Source organism: Heteronotia binoei, chromosome 17 (assembly GCF_032191835.1).
Source record: "Heteronotia binoei isolate CCM8104 ecotype False Entrance Well chromosome 17, APGP_CSIRO_Hbin_v1, whole genome shotgun sequence".
Lineage (NCBI taxonomy): Eukaryota > Metazoa > Chordata > Lepidosauria > Squamata > Gekkonidae > Heteronotia > Heteronotia binoei.
Genome location: NC_083239.1, coordinates 48974766 through 48994438, shown reverse-complemented (window position 1 = coordinate 48994438; position 19673 = coordinate 48974766). Strand labels below are relative to the sequence as shown.

General features: G+C 50.0%; 1 protein-coding gene across 1 annotated transcript; it reads left to right on the top strand.

Annotated features, from left to right (window-relative positions):
- The first annotated feature begins 12787 nt into the window (after positions 1-12787).
- On the top strand, positions 12788-19069 carry LOC132586275 (zinc finger BED domain-containing protein 4-like). The gene is made up of 2 exons (XM_060258290.1): positions 12788-12942; positions 16987-19069. Exons 1-2 carry the CDS (start codon positions 12792-12794, stop codon positions 19035-19037), a joined length of 2202 nt encoding a protein of 733 aa, XP_060114273.1. The 5' UTR covers positions 12788-12791; the 3' UTR covers positions 19038-19069.
- The last annotated feature ends 604 nt before the right edge of the window (positions 19070-19673 follow it).

Genomic DNA, 19673 nt, shown 5'->3' with positions numbered 1-19673 from the left:
AAATAACAAAAGCTTGAGTACTGCGAAATATCGATGCTTGGCACTGACTCCTGTTCTCCATTTTAGCCTCACAACAAAACCCTATGAGGTAAGTTAGGCTGCCTGAGCCAAGGTCACCCAGCAAACTTCTACAGCAGTGCAGGGGATTCAAACTGCACCACACTCTCTCTGTCTTTCTCTCCCTATGCATCTATAAACGGTGGAATTGTTCATTGCAAAGGTGTCCGTCCACTCTGCGGATGTGACAAGATTGTATGAAGGACTAAGGAACTCCCAGGGAAGGGGCTGCTGAACAAAAACTTCTGGAGGTGAGGCATACAGCTGTCATGAGGTAAATTATGGAATCCTGCAGGGAAATGGTAGGCAGAGATATACCTCTTTCAAATTTATTGATGCTAAAGGGTGTACTATAAATAGGGTCGCACTATAAATAACCTCTGTGGACACCAGGGTTATTTATTTGGTGACACCAGGGAGAGCCGGTTTGGTGTAGTGGTTAAGTGTGCGGACTCTTATCTGGGAGAACCGGGTTTGATTCCCCACTCCTCCACTTGCAGCTGCTGGAATGGCCTTGGGTCAGCCATAGCTCTGGCAGAGGTTGTCCTTGAAAGGGCAGAGTCTTATCTGGGAGAACCGGGTTTGATTCCCCACTCCTCCACTTGCACCTGCTGGAATGGCCTTGGGTCAGCCATAGCTCTGGCAGAGGCTGTCCTTGAAAAGGCAGCTGCTGTGAGAGCCCTCTCCAGCCCCACCCACCTCACAGGGTGTCTGTTGTGGGGGAGGAAGGTAAAGGAGATTGTGAGCCGCCCTGAGACTCTTCGGAGTGGAGGGCGGGATATAAATCCAATATCTTCTTATTATTATTATTTAGTCAAGCCCACGAGGGTGAGAAAGAACGTGCTTCTGCTTGCCTGTGGGGAGATCTGGGTAGGCAGCCGTGTTGGTCTGAAGCAAGAGTGGCCAAACTGTGGTTCGGGAGCCACATGTGGCACTCCCACACATATTGTGTGGCTCTTGAAGCCCCGACTGCTCTGTTGGCCAGCTTAGAGAAGGCATTTGTCTCTTTAAATCACTTCTCCAAGCCAAGCTAGCGGATAGCTTGGGGAATGCATTGAAAGTTAAAGTTGCTTTCTTTCCACCTCTCCCTCCCTGTCTTGCAGCTTTCAAACATCTGATGATTATGTCTTGTGGCTCTCAGACATCTAACGTTCGTGTTTTGCGGCTCTCAGACATCTGACGTTTATTCTGTGTGGCTCTTAAGTTACGCAAGTTTGGCCACCCCTGGTCTGAAGCGATAGAACAAAGTAGGAGTCCAGTAGCACCTTTAAGACCAACAAAGTTTTATTCAGAATGCAAGCTTTTATATGTGTTATATATAATAATAACAATAATAAACTTTTATTTGTATCCCGCCCTCCCCGCCGAAGCAGGTTCAGGGCGGCTAACAAGTCATGGTATCCCATGATTTACATAAAACAATTTTAAAATACAGTTGATGCATACATTAAAAACGGTTACATAAAAAGTTAAAACTACAATAAATTAAGGTGCTATGTTCAGTAGATATGTTTCGATGGCTGGATATCGTTTTCAGGGCTCCTTATATGCTTGCATAAAGAGGATGGTTTTGCAAGCCCTGCAGAACTGACTAAAGTCCCGCAGGGCTCGCACTTCCTCTGGTAATTGATTCCACCAGTGGGGGGCCATTACGGAGAAGGCCTGTTCTCTTGTTACTTTGAGTTTGGCCTCCTTTGGTCCAGGGATCCTTAAAAGGCCTTGGGAGCTAGATCTTAGTGCTCTCTGGGGAACATGTGGGGAGAGGCGGTCCCTAAGGTAGACAGGGCCTCGGCCATATAGGGCTTTAAAGGTAATAACCAGCACCTTGTAGCGAACTCGGAATATAATTGGAAGCCAGTGCAATTCCTTCAGCCCAGGCCGCACGTGTTCCCACCGAGGCAGTCCCACTAGCAGCCTGGCCGCCGCATTCTGCACTAGCTGCAACTTCCGAGTTCGGCACAGGGGCAGCCCCATGTAGAGGGCGTTACAGTAGTCTAGTCTCGAGGTGACCGTTGCATGGATCACTGTTGCCAGGTCGCTACGTTCTAGGAAGGGGGCCAACTGTCTCGCCCTTCTAAGATGGAAGAAGGCGGATTTCGCAGTGGCAGCTATCTGTGCCTCCATTGTCAGGGAGGACTCCAGTAGCTGTATATGTGGTCTGAAACGTGTATATAGCATAGTGTTCTTGCCTGGCTCATTGGAGCCTGTAGGACTGAGCTTGGGGGCCCTGGAACAATGGACAGGAAGTTCCAAACCCCTGCCGCCCTGCTCCAATCACGGGCCGCCTGCTGGTTTGAATGCTCCAATAGCACGCTAGCGCAGGAACCTTGAATGTATATAGAGTTGGCCCAGTCTTCAGTCATAGAGTGCAGCCCTATACAATGCTGTGCTAATAAAAGAGCTATGTTCACTACTACCTTGCTTCTTCCTTGCGTTGAACCCACTATATTAGGGGTGGCCAACGGTAGCTCTCCAGATGTTTTTGCCCTACAACTCCCATCAGCCCTAGCCATTGGCCATGCTGGCTGGGGCTGATGGGAGTTGTAGGCAAAAAAACATCTGGAGAGCTACCGTTGGCCACCCCTGCACTATATTATCGTGTGCTAAAAGCACACTTCATCAGACAATGGAATGGGGTACAGGGAGCAGTGGTTTACTCTAGTTGCTGCTAATCCTGGTTTGGATCCCCTGGTTTGGAGGCCCTCCCCCTGCTTCAGAATCATCAGAAAGCAGGGTGGGGGGAGGGAAGTGTCTGCTGGGCACTCCATTATTCCCTATGGAGACCGATTCCCATAGGGTATAATGGAGAATTGATCCGTGGGTATCTGGGGCTCTGAGGAGCTGGTTTTTTTTAGATAGAGGCATCAAAATTTCAGCATACTATCCAGTGCCTCTACCCAAATTACCCTCTAAGTTTCAAAAGGATTGGACCAGAGGGTCCAATTCTATGAGCCCCCAAAAGGTGCCCCTATTATTTCGAATGGAGGAAAGGCATTTAAAAGGTGTGTTGTCCCTTTAAATGCGATGGCCAGAACTCCTTTTGGAGTTCAATTGTGCTTGTCACACCCTTGCTCCTGGCTCCACCCCCAAAGTTTCCTGGCTCCGCCCCCAAAGGCCCCAGATATTACTTGAGTCAGACTTGGCAACCCTATCATCCTAACAAAGCTGTGGGACTGGCCAGCAACCATGCCGCTACTAATCTGCAAACTGCAACTCTTTTTGAAGGGGAATGTTAGAAAACGATTGCAGTGCGCATGCAGGCTCCTTTGGAGAGGGGCTGACCGCCTCTTTTTTGGGGGGGAGAGGCACCTGCGTCTTCAACCATCGCGCCTTCCACAAGCAGCCCTCCCCTCTACCTCTCCTCGCTAGGAGATCTGTCTTTTCCCGGCTGTTTCGCTCCGCGATTAGGAGGAGCCCCTCCGCCTGAACAAAAGCAAACCGAATCTGGCAAGCCTTGGCAAACGCCGCCCGAGGACAGCCTTTTCTTTCCAGCCGCCGCTGCAAAAATGCAAAAAGAGGAGGCGCGGGCTGGTTGCATGAGCCGAGAAATGCCCGCCCCGGCGCTCCAGGCACGCTTTTCCTCTCGCCGCGAAGTTTGCAGAGGAGCCCTAAAGGGATCACTTCCAGAGGAAAGGTTAGCCTTGTAATCCCATTTCGCTGCACCAGGAGCTGCGAGACTGCAACGGAGCCCGAAGCAGCGGCAGCCGGGGATATGCTGCGCCTTCGGTAACAAAGGATTGAGCGAGGTAGGGCTTTTTTTTCCCCTGACCAATTTCGCCCTAGATCTTTAATCCTGGTTTCACTGTGTCCCCAAGCCGGCATTCGACGCTGCGATCATAAGAATCAGAACAAACCGACTCTTAGGATTCTAGTGCAGAATGTCAGTTCGGGGACAGGGCGAAACCAGGATTAAAAACCTAGCGCGCGTCTGGATGACAGAAATCGCCTGTGCATGCAAAGATTTTCCTTCGCCTTTCTCCGAGCCTCGCTTCCCGCCTGTTCACCCCGGAGCTTCGAGCTCCGGATGCAGAGAGACGGAGAAACACAGGAAAAACATGGGAGACCGAGATGGTCAAAATGCACCTGCGGAGGGTTCCGGGGACCTGTCGTCCAGGCGCAAGACAGAAAAATTCAGCTTGGACCCCAGAGTGGGTGGGGTTCCTCCCTTCCTCTAAATTGAGAAATCCCCTCCCCCCCCCCTCCTGCTGCCCCGAAAACCATTAGGGGGGGGGGGGAGGTTGCGTCGTGTCAAATGGTTTCTCCATTTTCTCTATCCTCCGGAAACGGTTTTTGCAGAATGGAATTTGAGCTCAGGGAACGGGGTTGATAAATCGATGGCTAGACCGGCTTCAGCTAGAAGCTGCCCTTCGTGTGTGTGTGTGTGTATCACAAAACTTTATTTGCAAATGGTTGGTTTAAAAAAAAATGCTTGTGACATCTTTGATACGGGATTTTTTAGAACAGGGGTGGCCAAAAGTAGCTCTCCAGATGGTTTTTTTTTTTTGCCTACAACTCCCATCAGCCCCAGCCACCATGGCTGATGGCTGGGGCTGATGGGAATTGTAGGCAAAAAACATCTGGAGAGCTACTGCTTTAGAGGGAGGGAAAGACAGCACAATCCTATGTAGGGCGGATGCTAGCATATTGGCAGGAAGGCTAGGAGTAAAGGCTGATTTGATCAAGCGTGGAGATCTTTAATTAATTCAATGCAAAACTGGGGGGGGAGGGGGGGGAGTGAGGTTAATGGGGGAAAGGCGCTTGCCTTGTTGAAAAGCCTTGGGGGGGGGGGGGGGAGGAAATCCGGAAGCCCTCAGACAAAGAAAACTCTGCATCTAGACTGCATCCATGCCTTATGAGAAGGAGAGGGTAGTGCAAATTCCTGTTGTTTACTGCAGTCAGCCCTTGACTATTGTTCAAATTTAAAAACCGGCATTGTTCAGTTAAAAACTGGTTGGGGGGAACAAAGACTCAGGATGCTGGCAGTCTCAGCTGTCTGGCAAATTCTAAAGGCTAAAGATGGATTCTCAAAGAAACAAGGCAGATGGATTCCTTCTTTGATGTAGTGGTTAAGTGCGGGGTCTCTTATCTGGGGAGAACCGGCTTTGATTCCCCACTCCTCCGCTTGCAACTGCTGGAATCGCCTTGGGTCAGCCATAGCTCTGGCAGAGGTTGTCCTTGAAAGGGCAGCAGCTGTGAGAGCCCTCTCAGCCCCACCTACCTCACAGGGTGTCTGTTGTGGGGAGGAAGGGAAAGGAGATTGTGGGCCACTCCGAGACTCTGTCCTTGAAAGGGCAGCTGCTGTGAGAGCCCTCTCAGCCCCACCCACCTCATAGGATGTCTGTTGTGAGGGGAGAAGATAGAGGAGATTGTGAGCCTCTCTGATTCAGAGAGAAGGGCGGGGTATAAATCTGCAGTCTTCTTCCACTTCTTCTCAGCCCCCACCCATCTCATAGGGTGTCTGTTGTGAGGGGAGAAGATAGAGATTGTGAGCCGCTCTGAGTCTCTGATTCAGAGAGTAGGGCGGGGTATAAATCTGCAGTCATCTTCCACTTCTTCTCAGCCCCACCCACCTCACAGGGTGTCTGTTGTGGGGGGGAGAAGATAGAGGAGATTGTAAGCCTCTCTGAGCCTGATTCAGAGAGAAGGGTGGGGTATAAATCTGCAGTCGTCTTCTTGTCACTGTTTAAAAAAAGGTGCTAATGACCAGTGTTCCCTCTAAACTGTTAGTCTGAGTGAGCTCACAGATTTTTAAGCCTCCAGCTCACCCATTTTGGTCTTAGCTCAGGAAGGATGACCCCAGCGCACACTCATTGATGCACGAGCTCATCGCTTTCATACCAGTCGCTCACAAAGTGGAATTTTTGCTCACAAGACTCTGCAGCTTAGAGGGAACGTTGCGGATGACCATCTTGATTCTAGGATTCTCAAAAATCGTGTTGCTGTTGATTAGCGTTTCAGCAGTTTTTTAAAAAGACGCGTATGTGTCATTGGCTGATGAGCGTTAAATGCTGTAGACTGAAAGGATAAATCGATCGACAGGCTGGAAGCTTCTGTGTGCTTAGCTAAGAATATACCCTACTGAACAGGCAGGACTTATTTTTAGGGCAGGAGCGTGCAAAAGTGCATGGCTAGATTTGCAGTAAAAGGTGCTGCTACTTAGAAACAACCACAGGAGCACTTATAGTAGATCAGCGTTCCCTGACGTGGTGCCCATGGAGAACCATAGTATCTTCCAGTACTTCTGTTGGCACTTGCCAACCTCTTTAGAAAGAGGGTGGGGCCATTATAAGGCAGGGCTGGTTATTGGCCGTCCTCATTCAAAGGATTTTCCACTGGGCAATCAGGAAGATAGCTAAGTACCTAAGTAGGAAGCCTCTTGCTCCATTTCTCCCTCAAGCACTGCGGCTTCCCAGAAAGTGTGAAAAGGGAGGTATTCTGTTCAGCTCTACCTCCTGTAGAAGCCATTTTTGGGTAGGTGCTCACCACCCCCTCTCTCAAATTTCCAAATGCACCTCTTGAAGTTCCAAACGCACCCACAGGCTTTAAAAGTCTGCGGACCACTGTAGTAGTAGCAGTAATAGATAGTTACGTACCTGTTTTATACTGCATAAAAAGGTAAAGGTAGTCCCCTGTGCAAACACCAGTCCTTTCCGTCTCCGGGGTGACGTTGCTTTCACAACATTTTCAGGGCAGACTTTTTACAGGGTGGTTTGCCATTGTCTTCCCCAGTCATCTATGCTTTCCCGCCAGCAAGCTGGGGACTCAATTTGCCGACCTCGGAAGGATGAAAGGCTGTGTCAACCTCAAGCTGGCTACCTGAGCCCAGTTTCCACCAGCATCGAACTCAGATCATGAGCAGAGCTTAGGACTGCAGTACTGCAGCTTTACCACTCTGCGCCACGGGGCATACCCCACTGCAAAATTCTGCAAGTGTGAAAATGGGGGCCCTCGGGTTTCTTGTTCTCTGCAATGCTAGCAGGCAGCTTTGCAACCCCCCTACCCCCACCCGAGGTATGTGCATGGACTTGGCCCTGCATGCATGTGTTGAATTATCCATGTGCATCTCTGGTGTCCCTGTGTCCACATAACCCACAGGTGCTGTAAATTCTCTGCATTTTTTTTGTAGAATGCCATTCTTTTAAGCTCAGGGTTGAACAAACTGTCAGTGGTCATGCTGCAAACAGGAGGACCTTAATATGCTTTGGGAGAAGAGCCCCACGGCGCAGAGTGGTACAGCTGCAGCACTGCGGTCCGAACTCTCTGCTCACGACCTGAGTTCGATCCCAGCGGAAGCTGGGTTCAGGTAGCCGGCTCAAGGTTGACTCAGCCTTCCATCCTTCCGAGGTCGGCAAAATGAGTACCCAGCTAGCTGGGGGGGAAAGTGTAGATGACTGGGGGAAGGCAATGGCAAACCACCCCGTAAAAAAAAAGTCTGTCGTGAAAATGTCAAGATGCGACGTCACCCCAGAGTCGGAAACGGTGCTTGCACAGGGGACTTTTTCTTGTTTAGTTGCACAGTCGAGTGCGACTATTTGCGACCCTGTGGACCAAGTCACGCCAGGCCCCTCCTGTCTTCCACCATCCTCCGAAGTCTGCTCCAATTCGTGTTAGTTACATCAGTAACGCTGTCCAGCCATCTAATCTTTTGCCGTCCCCTTCTTCTTTTGCCTTCTGTCTTTCCCAGCATCAGGGTCTTCTCCGGGGAGTGCTGCCTTCTCATTGGGTGGCCAAAGTTTTTGAGGGGACTACCTTTACCTTTTTAAAATGCTTTGGATATCTAGTGGACATGGAAGACCTCGACAGTTGGTGATGCTGATTACCACCCCTGCCCCAAATGTGTTAGGAAGTGTTTCAGGGTGGTGGATCTGTTGGGTGACGGATCACTGCAGATTACTGGATTTCCAATCCCTTAACATTTGCATTTCCAGAAAAGAGGTTGCAATTACCAAGGGTTAGAGAACTGTTCTGCTGGGTACAACGTTAAAAAGAAAAGTGACGTTCCACTTGATAGCGGAGGGTTTTTTTTGTTTTTTAACACAGTCACTGGCTCAGAGGAACAGAGGATGGGGAGGACATTTGCCAAATGAAACCTTGTGGGGTGCACATGCCTCAGCTTTATGTATTGACTTCTAACCCACCTTTATCCCCAACGGAGACCCAGCGGCTTGTGAACAAAGCTGCAGTCAAGTTGCACCTTTAAGACCCACAAAGTTTTATTCAGAACGTAAGCTTCCGTGGGCTAAAAGCACCCTTCTTCAGACTTCTTCAAACCTTTGCCCTCTTAACCCACCAACTGCATCTATTTCAGCCCACTGTACCTTATTCCCGCGTCTGAAGAAGTGTGCTTTTAGCGCGCTACGTTCTGAATAAAACTTTGCTGGTCCTAAAGGTGAAACTTGGCTCCTGCTTTGTTCAACTGCTTCAGACCAACACGGATGCCCACCTGGATCTACCAACCAGTGGCTTATGTCATTCTTCCCCATTCTGTCCTCACAGCCACGTATAACTAGCCCAAGGTCTTCCGCAAGCAGCTGTATTCTGTGGAAGAAAATGTGAATGCACATGAAAGCTTATACCCGAATTACAACTGCAAAGTCAGCCAGCCTGCTTCCATGGCAAAGCTGGATTTGAACCTGGGGTTTTTACGCTGGTGTCGTCGTTCCTTTCCTCTAGAAACCCTGGAAAATGTAGTGGGGGGGGGGGGGGGGGAGAGGAAATGCTAGAAGTCCCTCGGCTGATCACTCAGCATCCTTTCCAAACTACAACTCCCAGGATCCTTTGCATGGGAGCCACCCAGCTTGACAGTTGGTTGGTCAGTGCTATGTATGAAATGCCCAATAACAATGTTAGTCTTTCTGCTAGCTCGCCAGGAGCAGAGCCTTCCTGTTTTTGCGGTGGCATGCTGAGGAGGTCTACTTGTGAACAAGGCAGGCTGGTCACAAAAGAGGGGCAACTACCTGGGAAGGATGCTATATCTGGAGGGTGGCGGGGTATGTACCTGCACATAACTGAAGACAAATCTTGGGGAAGGGGGAAAAACAGGAACAGACGGTGTGTTTCCAGAGGTTTTGCAGACATAACTCATCCAAAGAGCAACAAACAGCTCAAATAGGGAGAAAAAAAGAAACCCTTTGGCTCAAGTTGAAAAGGACTCTGATCATTAGCCAGGGGGGAAATATGAAGAAAGCTTTTGCCACAATGAAGAAGAAAGCTTTTGCCTCTACAAGGGCCAGGAGCTTTTCGGTCCTGGCCCCGACCTGGTGGAATCAGCTCCTTATGGAGATCCGGGCCTTACCTGGCTTGTTAGCCTTTCATACGGCCTGTAAAATGGAGCTGTACCGCCAGGCTTTTGGATTAGGTGGCGGGCATCCATCTGTTAGATTGGCTGGCCTCCCCTGTTGTACCATCCTGCTGTACTAATAACAAAATATTCTAACCCATTTTATTGTGGTTCTATTGTGATTTTATTATAACCCCATGGCGCAGAGTGTTAAAGCTGCAGTACTGCAGTCCTAAGCTCTGCTCATGACCTGAGTTCGATCCCCGGTGGAAGCTGGGTTTTCAGGTAGCCGTCTCGAGGTTGACTCAGCCTTCCCTCCTTCCAAGGCCGATAAAATGAGTACCCAGCTTGCTGGGGGGGTGGGGTGGAGTGTAGATGACTGAAGAAGGCAATGGCAAACCACCCATAAAAATGCCATGAAAACGTAAAAGCAACGTCACCCCAAAGTCGGAAACGACTGGTGCTTGCACAGGGGACCTTTCCTTTCCATATTGATGTACTCCGTCCTCAGCCCCCATGGGGGAATGGATGGAATAATAATAATAATAATAAGCCTTCAAGGTGCCACCAGGTTCCGGTTTTTGCTACAGCAGCCTAAAATGGCTACTTATCTGGGAAGTGGGGGACGTTTGAAGGGCACAGTGGCTCTGCTGTCTTCAGTGCCAGCCCCTTCCCCTCCAAAAAACCCTCCTCAGGGTGATTTGTTTTTAAGCTGACCGTTGAAAGGTGGTTTTTCAAGGTAAATTTTCAAAATGTGGTTTCATGCTGTTATGTTTTTCCCCTCTCCCATGGTACCTGACGTCGTTGTAAAGTAGAGATGCCAGGTCCAATTCAAGAAATATCTGGGGACTTTGGGGGTGGAGCCAGGTCACTTCGGGGGTGGAGCCAGGAGCAAGGGTGTGACAAGCATAATAGAACTCCAAAGGGAGTTCTGGCCATCACATTTAGAGGGACTTTTAAATGCCTTCCCTCCACTGGAAATAATGAAGGATTCAAAATTCAATATAAATAATATGTCCATACAAATCAAGAGAAATCATACAAAAAAATCACCATCCACCACAAACCATTCTTATTCCTACTGACTCTTTTTTGGTGAACAATGTCCACAACAATTGATAGTCTTAGCTCCAACGCTCAAAAACCGGTCCTTAAGTCGTTTTGAGGCTTTAAAGCTCTTCTTCCAGGGACCGTCTGTTGCCAGTGTACCACACAGTAGGTAAATAGTGTCAAGATACACCTTCCGATATTCTGTATGTCTAAATTCATTTTGCCATTTCTCATTCATAACGCATTATGCCGAAATATCTTTCTGCTAATTTCATTCACATCTGTTCTCCGTATTGCAAGAAGAGCTTTAAAGTCTCAAAATGACTTAAGGACCAGTTTTTATAAGCGTCAGGCTTCAGCTAAGACTTTCAATTGTTGTGGACGTTGTTCACCAAAAAAAGAGTCAGTGGGAATAAGAATGGTTTGTCGTGGGTGGTGATTTTTTTGGGGGGTATGATTTCTCTTGATCTGCATGGGCATATCATTTATACTGAATTCTGAATTCGATACTGAATACAGAGCGTTGACACAGACTAGACTAGTTGCGTTGGAATTTTTGCACAGAGAGAGGTTTCCTGTTGCCCCCCTGGAGGTGGGGATCGGCAGCCCCACTGTAAAGCAAAATCAGAGTTCCTTTTAGTGTGGGGGGGAGGGAGAGTAGCCTTCTCAAACTTCCATCCCTTCCAGGAACTTTGTGTGGGAAACCTGCGGCTCCTCAGCGAAACAGGCTTCCTCCTCGGGAGGCGGTGGGCTCTCCTCCTTCGGAGGTTTTTAAGCAGAGGCTAGAGGGCCGTCGGACAGCGATGCTGATTCTGTAAATGGAGGCAGATCATGAGGAGGACAGGAAGGGTTACATCAGGGCTTAGCTCTCATAAGAACGTAAGAGAAGCCATGTTGGATCAGGCCAATGGCCCATCCAGTCCAACACTCTGTGTCACAGAAGAACATAAGAGAAGCCATGTTGGATCAGGCCAGTGGCCCCTCCAGTCCAACACTCTGGGGCACATAAGAACATAAGAGAAGCCATGTTGGATCAGGCCACTGGCCCATCCAGTCCAACACTCTGTGTCACACAGTGGCCAATATATATGTGTGTGTATACACACACACACACACACACACACACACACACATATATATATATATATATATATATATATATATATATATATATATATATTGTGGCTAATAGCCACTGATAGACCTCCGCTCCATATGCTTATCCAAACCCCTCTTGAAGCTGTTTATGCTTGTAGCCGCTACCAGCAGTGGCAGTGAGTTCCACATGTTAATCACCCTTTGGGTGAAGGACTTCCTTTTATCCATTCTAACCCGACTGCTCAGCAATTTCATTGAATGCCCACAGGTTCTCGTATTGTGAGAAAGGGAGAAAAGTACTTCTTTCTCTACCTTCTCCATCCCATGCATCATCTTGTAATGGCCCTCCCACTAAAAAGGGTCCAGGCAAGTAGGCGTGAAAAACCTCAGCTGGAGACCCTGGAGAGCCACTGCCAGTCTGAGTGGACAATACTGATTTTGATGGACCGAGGGTCTGATTCAACGTCCATTTGATACATACAGGGCCTTGTGTCGTACTGCTTGCCCTGGTTTAGCTGTTCAGACCTCTGTTACAAACAGCCTGGCTCTTCAGCTGTATTTACACAGTAAAGTTTAGGGCAGGGGTGTCAAACATGCAGCCCAGGGGTTGAATCAGGTCCCCAGGGGGCTCCTATCAGGCCCCGAGCAACTGGCTGTCATCTGCTTCCTTCTCCCTCTCTCTTGCTTCCTTCAGCATCACAGCTTGCTTTGCCAGGCTCCCTCAATCACACAGCAGAGCTACGGAGCCAAGTCTCTCTTCCTTCTATTGGCTGAGGCTCCTTCCCCTCCTGGTCCCCTGAGGAAGGAAGGAAAGAGCTTTCTTTGCCCAGTTCCCTGGATTCCATGGGAGAGATACAAAGAAAGCACCTTTAAGACCAATGAGTGCTAATATTTTAAGCTTTTAAATCTTCGTATTTGTCTGTGTCCTTTATAAAGTTTGTATCTCCACTACCTGGCATTACATTTTATAACACGTGTGGCCTGACAAGGTCTCATTTATGTCAGATCCATCCCTCGTAACAAATGAGTTCGACACCCTGGTTTAGGGTGTTATACCAATGTAAGAATCCTTGCGACATGAGTATTCCTGCCCAGTTCCTGTCTGTGGGTTTTTTTGCTTGCAAAACCTTTAGAAACGAACAGACACAAATTTACCTTTGTGGCTCCTCGTAGGGCAGAGGCCGGTGTGCAAACGAAAGAACAAGGGGGAAAAGGTGGTTGTCTTCTTGGGCGACTGTTGCCTCTTTTAATCTTTTGTTTCGTTTCGTCTCCCCCCACCCCACCCTGAACCTTCCAAAAGACCGAAATGGAAGATGTGAACTCCAAAAGGGTCACAGATTTCCTGCAGAAATGCGTCAAGCTTGAGGATAACGAACAAGACGCCCAGCCCAAAGAAGAGATCAGAGAAGTGCAGACTTTCCCTGTCCTTGCGCCATCTTACCCTCAACCAGTACAAGGTACGGGAGTTTAATTCCTTCGGCAGAGACGACTGTTTCCAGAAAACCTGCTGTTCATTATGGAATCCAGTGGGTTAAGAAGATCCCTGCTGGCCCGCCTAGTGCAGCATCCTTCCCCACACAGCGACCCACGAGTTCCTCTAGACCAGGGGTGGCCAAACTTGCTTAAGATAAGAGCCATGTAGAATAAACGACAGACGTTTGAGAGCTGCAAGACACGAATGTCAGCGTCTGAGAGCCGCAAAGGAAGGAAAGAAGCCAAACGGAGGGAGGGAGAGGTGGAAAGAAAGCAATTTTAACTTTAAATGCATTTTCCAAAGCCACCAGCTGGCTTGGCTTGGAGAGGTGATTTAAAGAGAGAAATGCTTTCGCCAAGCCAGCTGACGAAGTCAGTGGAGGCTTCAAAAGCCATACAAGTCAGTGGAGGCTTCAAAAGCCATACAAGTCAGTGGAGGCTTCAAAAGCCATACAATATATATATGAAAGAGCAGGGGTCATTTTGTAGAAAAATAGGTGGCGGAGCTCCTCCAGGGATTGTTATGCAGCTGCACATACTATTCAATGGACGAGGAGGCAGAACTCTCAGAAGGAGGTGGAACTCTTCAGAAAAGTTCAGGAGCTGTGCTCCTGTGAGCTCCCACTGAATCTGAGGCCTGTGAAAGAGCCACATGAGGCTCCCGAGCCGTAGTTGGGCTGCTCCTGCGCTAGACCAAGGGTGTCAAACTTGTGGCCCATGTGCCAGATCAAGCCCCCGGAGGGCTCCTGATCAGGCCTGCGAGCAAAAGTCTGCTTCCTTCTCCTTCTCTCTGTGTCACAGCTTGCTTTGCCGGGGTTTCTCAATCGCACAGCAGAGCTACAGAGCAATTTCTCCATTGGCTGAGGCTCCTCTCTTGGGAAGGAAGGGGGGGGGAGGGAGAGCTCCCTTTGATACTGACCGCAATATTGCAAGAGTGGCTAATACTTTAAACATGTTTTATTTGTGTTTTTTTTTTTAAATCTTTGTATCCTTTATAAAGTTTATATCTCCACTACCTGAATTGCATTTTATGACACACACGGTCCGGCCCGACAAGGTCTCATTTATGTCAGATCTGTCCCTCATGACACCCCTGCTCTAGATGGCCAACAACAGGGCAGACAGGCTGAGGCCTTCCCCTGATATTGCTTCCTGACAATGGGATTCAGAGGTTTAGTGCCTTTGAGCATGCAGAGCCAGTTTCGTGTAGTGGATAAGTGTGCGGACTCTTGTCTGGGAGAACTGGGTTTGATCCCCCACTCCTCCACTTGCAGCTGCTGGAATGGCCTTGGGTCAGCCATAGCTCTGGCAGAGGTTGTCCTTGAAAGGGCAGACTCTTATCTGGGAGAATCTGGTTTGATTCCCCACTCCTCCACTTGCAGCTGCTGGAATGGCCTCGGGTCAGCCATAGCTCTCTTATCTGGGAGAACAGGGTTTGATTCCCCACTCCTCCACTTGCAGCTGCTGGGATGGCCTTGGGTCAGCCATAGCTCTGGCAGAGGTTGTCCTTGAAAGGGCAGATTCTTATCTGGGAGAACCAGGTTTGATCCCCCACTCCTCCACTTGCAGCTGCTGGAATGGCCTTGGGTCAGCCATAGCTCTGGCAGAGGTTGTCCTTGAAAGGGCAGACTCTTATCTGGGAGAACTGGGTTTGATTCCCCCACTCCTCCACTTGCAGCTGCTGGAATGGCCTTGGGTCAGCCATAGCTTTCATAGAAGCTGTCCTTGAAAGGGCAGCTGCTATGAAAGCACTCTCAGCCCACTTACCTCACAGGGTGTTTGTTGTGGGCGGGGGGAAGGTAGAGGAGATTGTGACCGCTCTGAGACTTTGAGATTCAGAGTATAGGGCAGGATATAAATCCAAAAATCTTCTTCTTCAGTCAGCATGGTTAGTAGCCACTGATAGACCCAGTCCTCCACGAATCTATCTAATCACCTTTTAAAGTTGTCTATTCCTGTGGCCCTTGCTACATCCTGTGGCAACGAATTCTGCATTTTAATCACTCTCTATGTAAAGAAGTTATTCACAATTACAACCACACAGGTGGCATATTCTTAGGCATATTATAAGAAAATAAGAACATAAGAGAAGCCATGTTGGATCAGGCCAATGGCCCATCCAGTCCAACGCTCTGTGTCACACATAAGAACATAAGGGAAGCCATGTTGGATCAAGCCAGGGGCCCATCCAGTCCAACACTCACAGTCACACAGTGGTAAAAAAAAACAGGCGCCATCAGGAGGTCCATCGGTGGGGCCTCTCCTACTGTTGCCCCCCCCCAAAGCACCAAGAATATAGAGCATCACTTGCCCCAGACATAAGAACTTAAGAGAAGCCATGTTGGATCAGACCAATAGCCCATCCAGTACAATACTGTATCACACTGTGGCCAAAACTCAAGTTCCATCAGGAGGTCCACCAGTGGGGCCAGAAAGCCCTCCTATTGTCCCCCAAGCACCAAGAATACAGAGCATCCCTGCCCCAGACATAAGAACGTAAGAGAAGCCATGTTGGATCAGGCCAGTGGCCCATCCAATCCAGCACTCTGTGTCACACAGTGGCCAAAAAAATCAGGCGCCATCAGGAGGTCCACCAATGGGGCCAAGACACAAGAAACTCTAACCAAGTCACTAAGAATAGAGCAACACTGCCCCAGACAGAGTTCCATCAATACACTGTGGCTAATAGCCACCGATGGACCTCTGCTCCATATGTTTATTTTGAGGACCAGCTTGTCAATAGCTTAGTCCTCTCGAATGAGAGGACTGCTAATTCAGACCACAGACGGGGAGGATGCCTGAGGGAAAAGCCCTCCGTACAAAGAGTCCTTGCGCAAAGAAAACCGGCATGTTGTCTTGTGAGAGGTTTTAGCCTCGCCTTCTTCCTGACATCCTTAGCTTCTGTGGGTAGGACTTGGTGGGAGGGGGGATATTTGAGCTCTCATCTGCAACGGCAAAGTCTAAGAATAAGCTTTACTGCCTCATCTGCTGATTCTGAGAACTAGGCCTCGAAAGCCGAGGTTGCCTCACTGGAGCTCAGGTCATCACCGGGTCATCGTTGCAGGACTGCAGCATGAAGTTACAGAGTTCATGCCTCGTAGTCGGTGTTCCCTCTAAACTGAGTTAGTGTGAGCTAGCTCACAGTTTTTTAGGCTCCAGCTTACACATTTTTGGTCTTCTCTCACAAAAAATGGCCCCAGAGCACACTAATTTATGCAGTAGCTCACCACTTTAATGCCAGTAGCTCACAAAGTAGAATTTCTGCTCACAAGACTCCGCCAGTCCCTTTTCACAAACACTTTCTGTGCCAGGGATCCCCAACCTTTTTGAGCCTGTGGGCACGTTTGGAATTCGGACATGGCGTATTGGGGCGCAGCAACAAAATGGCTGCCAGTAGAGGCGGAGCCAGGCGCAGAATGATTGCCACAGCTTGACTTTACACTGTGGTGGTTGCTACAGTCATCAAAGCAACATCTGCACAGCCAATCAGATCTTCAGTAGTTAAAGTTCAATAGCGATCAAAAGTCTTGACTGGACCTAAGTTCTACCTGATCCCACCCACTTCCTAAAAACACTTGACCGGCACTAGAAAAGGTGTCGGCGGGTGCCGTGGCACCCACAGGCACTGTGTTGGGGACCCCGTTCTGCATGTTGACGATACTTGTTGGGGCGCAGCAACAAAATGGCTGCCACAGGAGGCGGAGCCAGCCAGAGAATGAGAGCCAGTTTAGTGTAGTGGTTAAGTGTGCAGGCTCTTATCTGGGAGAACCAGGTTGGATTCCCCCCTCCTCCACTTGCAGCTGCTGGAATGGCCTTGGGTCAGCCATAGCTCTGGCAGAGGTTGTCCTTGAAAGGGCAGCTACTGTGAGAGCCCTCTCAGCCCCACCCACCTCCCAGGGTGCCTGTTGTGGGGGAGGAAGATAAAGGAGATTGTGAGCCGCTCTGAGATTCGGAGTGGAGGGCAGGATATAAACCCAATGTCATCTTCTTGTTGCGTTTAATTATTGTATTCTCTTCCCTTCCAACAGAAGAAATATCGATGGTCTTCAACGCTTGCCCGGTGCCAGCCAATTTAGGCCCGTGCACCCGGAGGCGGCGCGAAAAGGGCAGCGGCCACGACGGGACGAGCGCCTCTCTCTACGTCGACCGCCGCAAGTCCAAAGTGTGGAATTATTACACGAAGCTGGGGGATGCCTACGTCGAATGCAACGTCTGCAAGAAACAGCTGTCCTTCCACAACAGCACCACGACGATGAGGGAACACCTGGTGAGGAAGCACAGCATCCGGGACACCCTGCTCTCCCAGCTGAAGGACGACCAGGTTTCGGATCCTGACTACGTGGCTCAGGAGACCGCGATCAAAAGGGCACGGCAGCTGACGACGGAAAACAACAGCCAGTACCATGCCGTGTCCTGCACGGAGCCCAGGACCGATGTGATTCTGGAGCTTGTGCTTGAGATGATCTTCCGGGACCTCCATCCCCTCTCGGTCGTGAAGGACAAAGGGTTCGGGCTTCTGATTGGCTACCTGGAACCGAGTTTTATTCTCCCCTCCCCGATGCAGCTGTCCAGCATGCTGTGGCACCGCTACAACGTTGTCAAGCAGCACCTGGAGCACTACTTGCAGACGGCTCAGTCCATCGTCATCTCTGCAGAGTTCTGGCTCTCCCACCCCAACCAGACGTACCTGACAATCATGACGAACTTTATCGATGGGGAGTGGCGGCGGGCAAGGTGCATTCTGGAGACCCAACAGGTGCACGAGAACAAAGCGGAGAGCAATTTGGGGGACAGGCTGTACTCTGTCCTGACGGATTTCGGGCTGTCCAACAAGTCCGTCTTCTGTGTGATGCACGACAGCCAGCAGGCCTTGGAAGCCAACTCGCTGCCGCTCAAGGGCGTCTACGGCTGGACGAGCTTGTGCTGTGCCGCTCACCTGCTGCACCTGTGTGTCAAGGTGGGGCTGGAGGTGGAGCAGGTGCAGGAAGCCTTGAGCGCCGCCCGCAGCATTGTCTGCTACTTCCAGCAGGACGCTAAAGCCACCTGCTCGCTCAACAGCAAGCTGGAAGCCATCAACAAGACGAAACTGAAACTGGTGATGGACACCGGGGCTCGGTGGATCACCACCATAGAGATGTGCGAGTGCCTCTTGGACCTCAAGTGGGCCATCATGTCCGTGCTGGAGGAACACCCCAAGGGGACGGCGGCAGTCCAGAACTTAGCTGACCACCAGTGGAAGCTCCTGCAGGATCTGGTGCCCGTCATGAGGACGCTGAAGATCGCCACCTCATTCTTGCGGGAGGAGCAGAACTTCTCCATCTCTTCCGTGATGCCGTGCATCCACGGCATCATCACCGCCATTGGGCAGCAGTCGGAAGAGGCGAGCGGCGTCATCAAGACGGTAGTGAACAACATAAGGGCGGACCTCACACAGCGCTGGGGCATCTTGGATGATGAGAAGTTGCTGGAGAGCCCGGCGGTGGTGGCTTCGTTCTTGGACCCGCGCTTCAAGGAAATGAGGTTCCTAACCCCCAGCCTGCGCAGCGAGCTGCACAAAAAATTCAAGAGCATGCTGTCACAGTTCTTCAACCACCAGTCCCCTGTGTCGACCCAGTTCTGGGTGCCGAACGCCGACTACAAAGCAGAAGTTGGCGAAGCGGGCAACCAGCTTGCAGCCCACAAAGAGAGAGGCCCAAGCGGGCAGTCCCAGAGCATGTACGACATCCTTTTGGGGAAAGACCCAACAGAAAGCATGCCCGAGATCCATCAGCAGCTGGAGAATTACATTGTGGAGCCTCTCTGCAAGCGCAGCACTAACCCCTTAGACTGGTGGAAGAATAACGAGCACCGCTTCCCCTCCGTAGCCAGACTGGCCCGGCAGTACCTGGCCATCCCTGCGACGGTGGTGCCGCCGGATCAGGCCTTTGCCCCCAGTGAAAGTGCCCTGGAGCACCGGAGAGGCGTTCTGGCCCCCGAAAACCTGGACCAGATTCTCTTCTTACACCAAAATTTTGACTTCCTAGAGTCTATGAGGAATGGTAACGAGAACCTGAGTAAGAACGTGCACAGCCAGTATTGAAAAGTCTGGTGCGGGGAGAACAGGATGAATGTACTGGGAGACAGGGGGCGGTGCGAAGTCTTTAAAAGGCACCACTAGATCTTCTGAGTCACTTTAGTTTAGTCTGAAAAGAGGTCACGCAGCGTTCGACCTTGACCGTACTTCGAGGGTGGATCTGCCCACTGTGTCTAAGCTTATCTGTGTTTTATCCGTGGTGGTAGGTCAGCCCTTAAGAATAGCTTTCTTCTCCAAAGGTGCACCTTAGCTAAAAAAGAAAATTAAATAAATAAGCAGCGGAAGAGTTGGGAGGGCCGCTTGCCGTGATGCCTGGGAAAGAGACAGATGGGTCCTCACGCCGCAGATCCTTGCCTGGTGAGTTATGAAAGCCAAACGGCAGAACTCTTCTAGTCTAAGTGACCCTGAGGTCCTTGTGCAGAGGTCTTCTAGTCTAAGGCCACCAAAATCACCACACTGAGGCTGGACTTAAGGCTGCGCGGTACCGCGCTCTAATACAGGCATCCGTCTTGAAGAGACGTACTTGGGAAAAGAAAGCAGAAATTCTTCCAGAGGTCACGGTCCTCTTAAGACGAGTGTGTTACAACGCTGTTGTGTGTGTGGGTGTGAGTGTGAACAGAGAGTGAGATTTTCAAGCACTTT

Bases quoted from the DNA above. Each gene is read 5' to 3' on its own strand.
- LOC132586275 (XM_060258290.1), top strand. From the start codon at position 12,792: ATGGAAGATGTGAACTCCAAAAGGGTCACAGATTTCCTGCAGAAATGC. The intron at 12,943-16,986 runs GTACGGGAGTTT...CCCTTCCAACAG, and splicing joins TTACCCTCAACCAGTACAAG to AAGAAATATCGATGGTCTTC.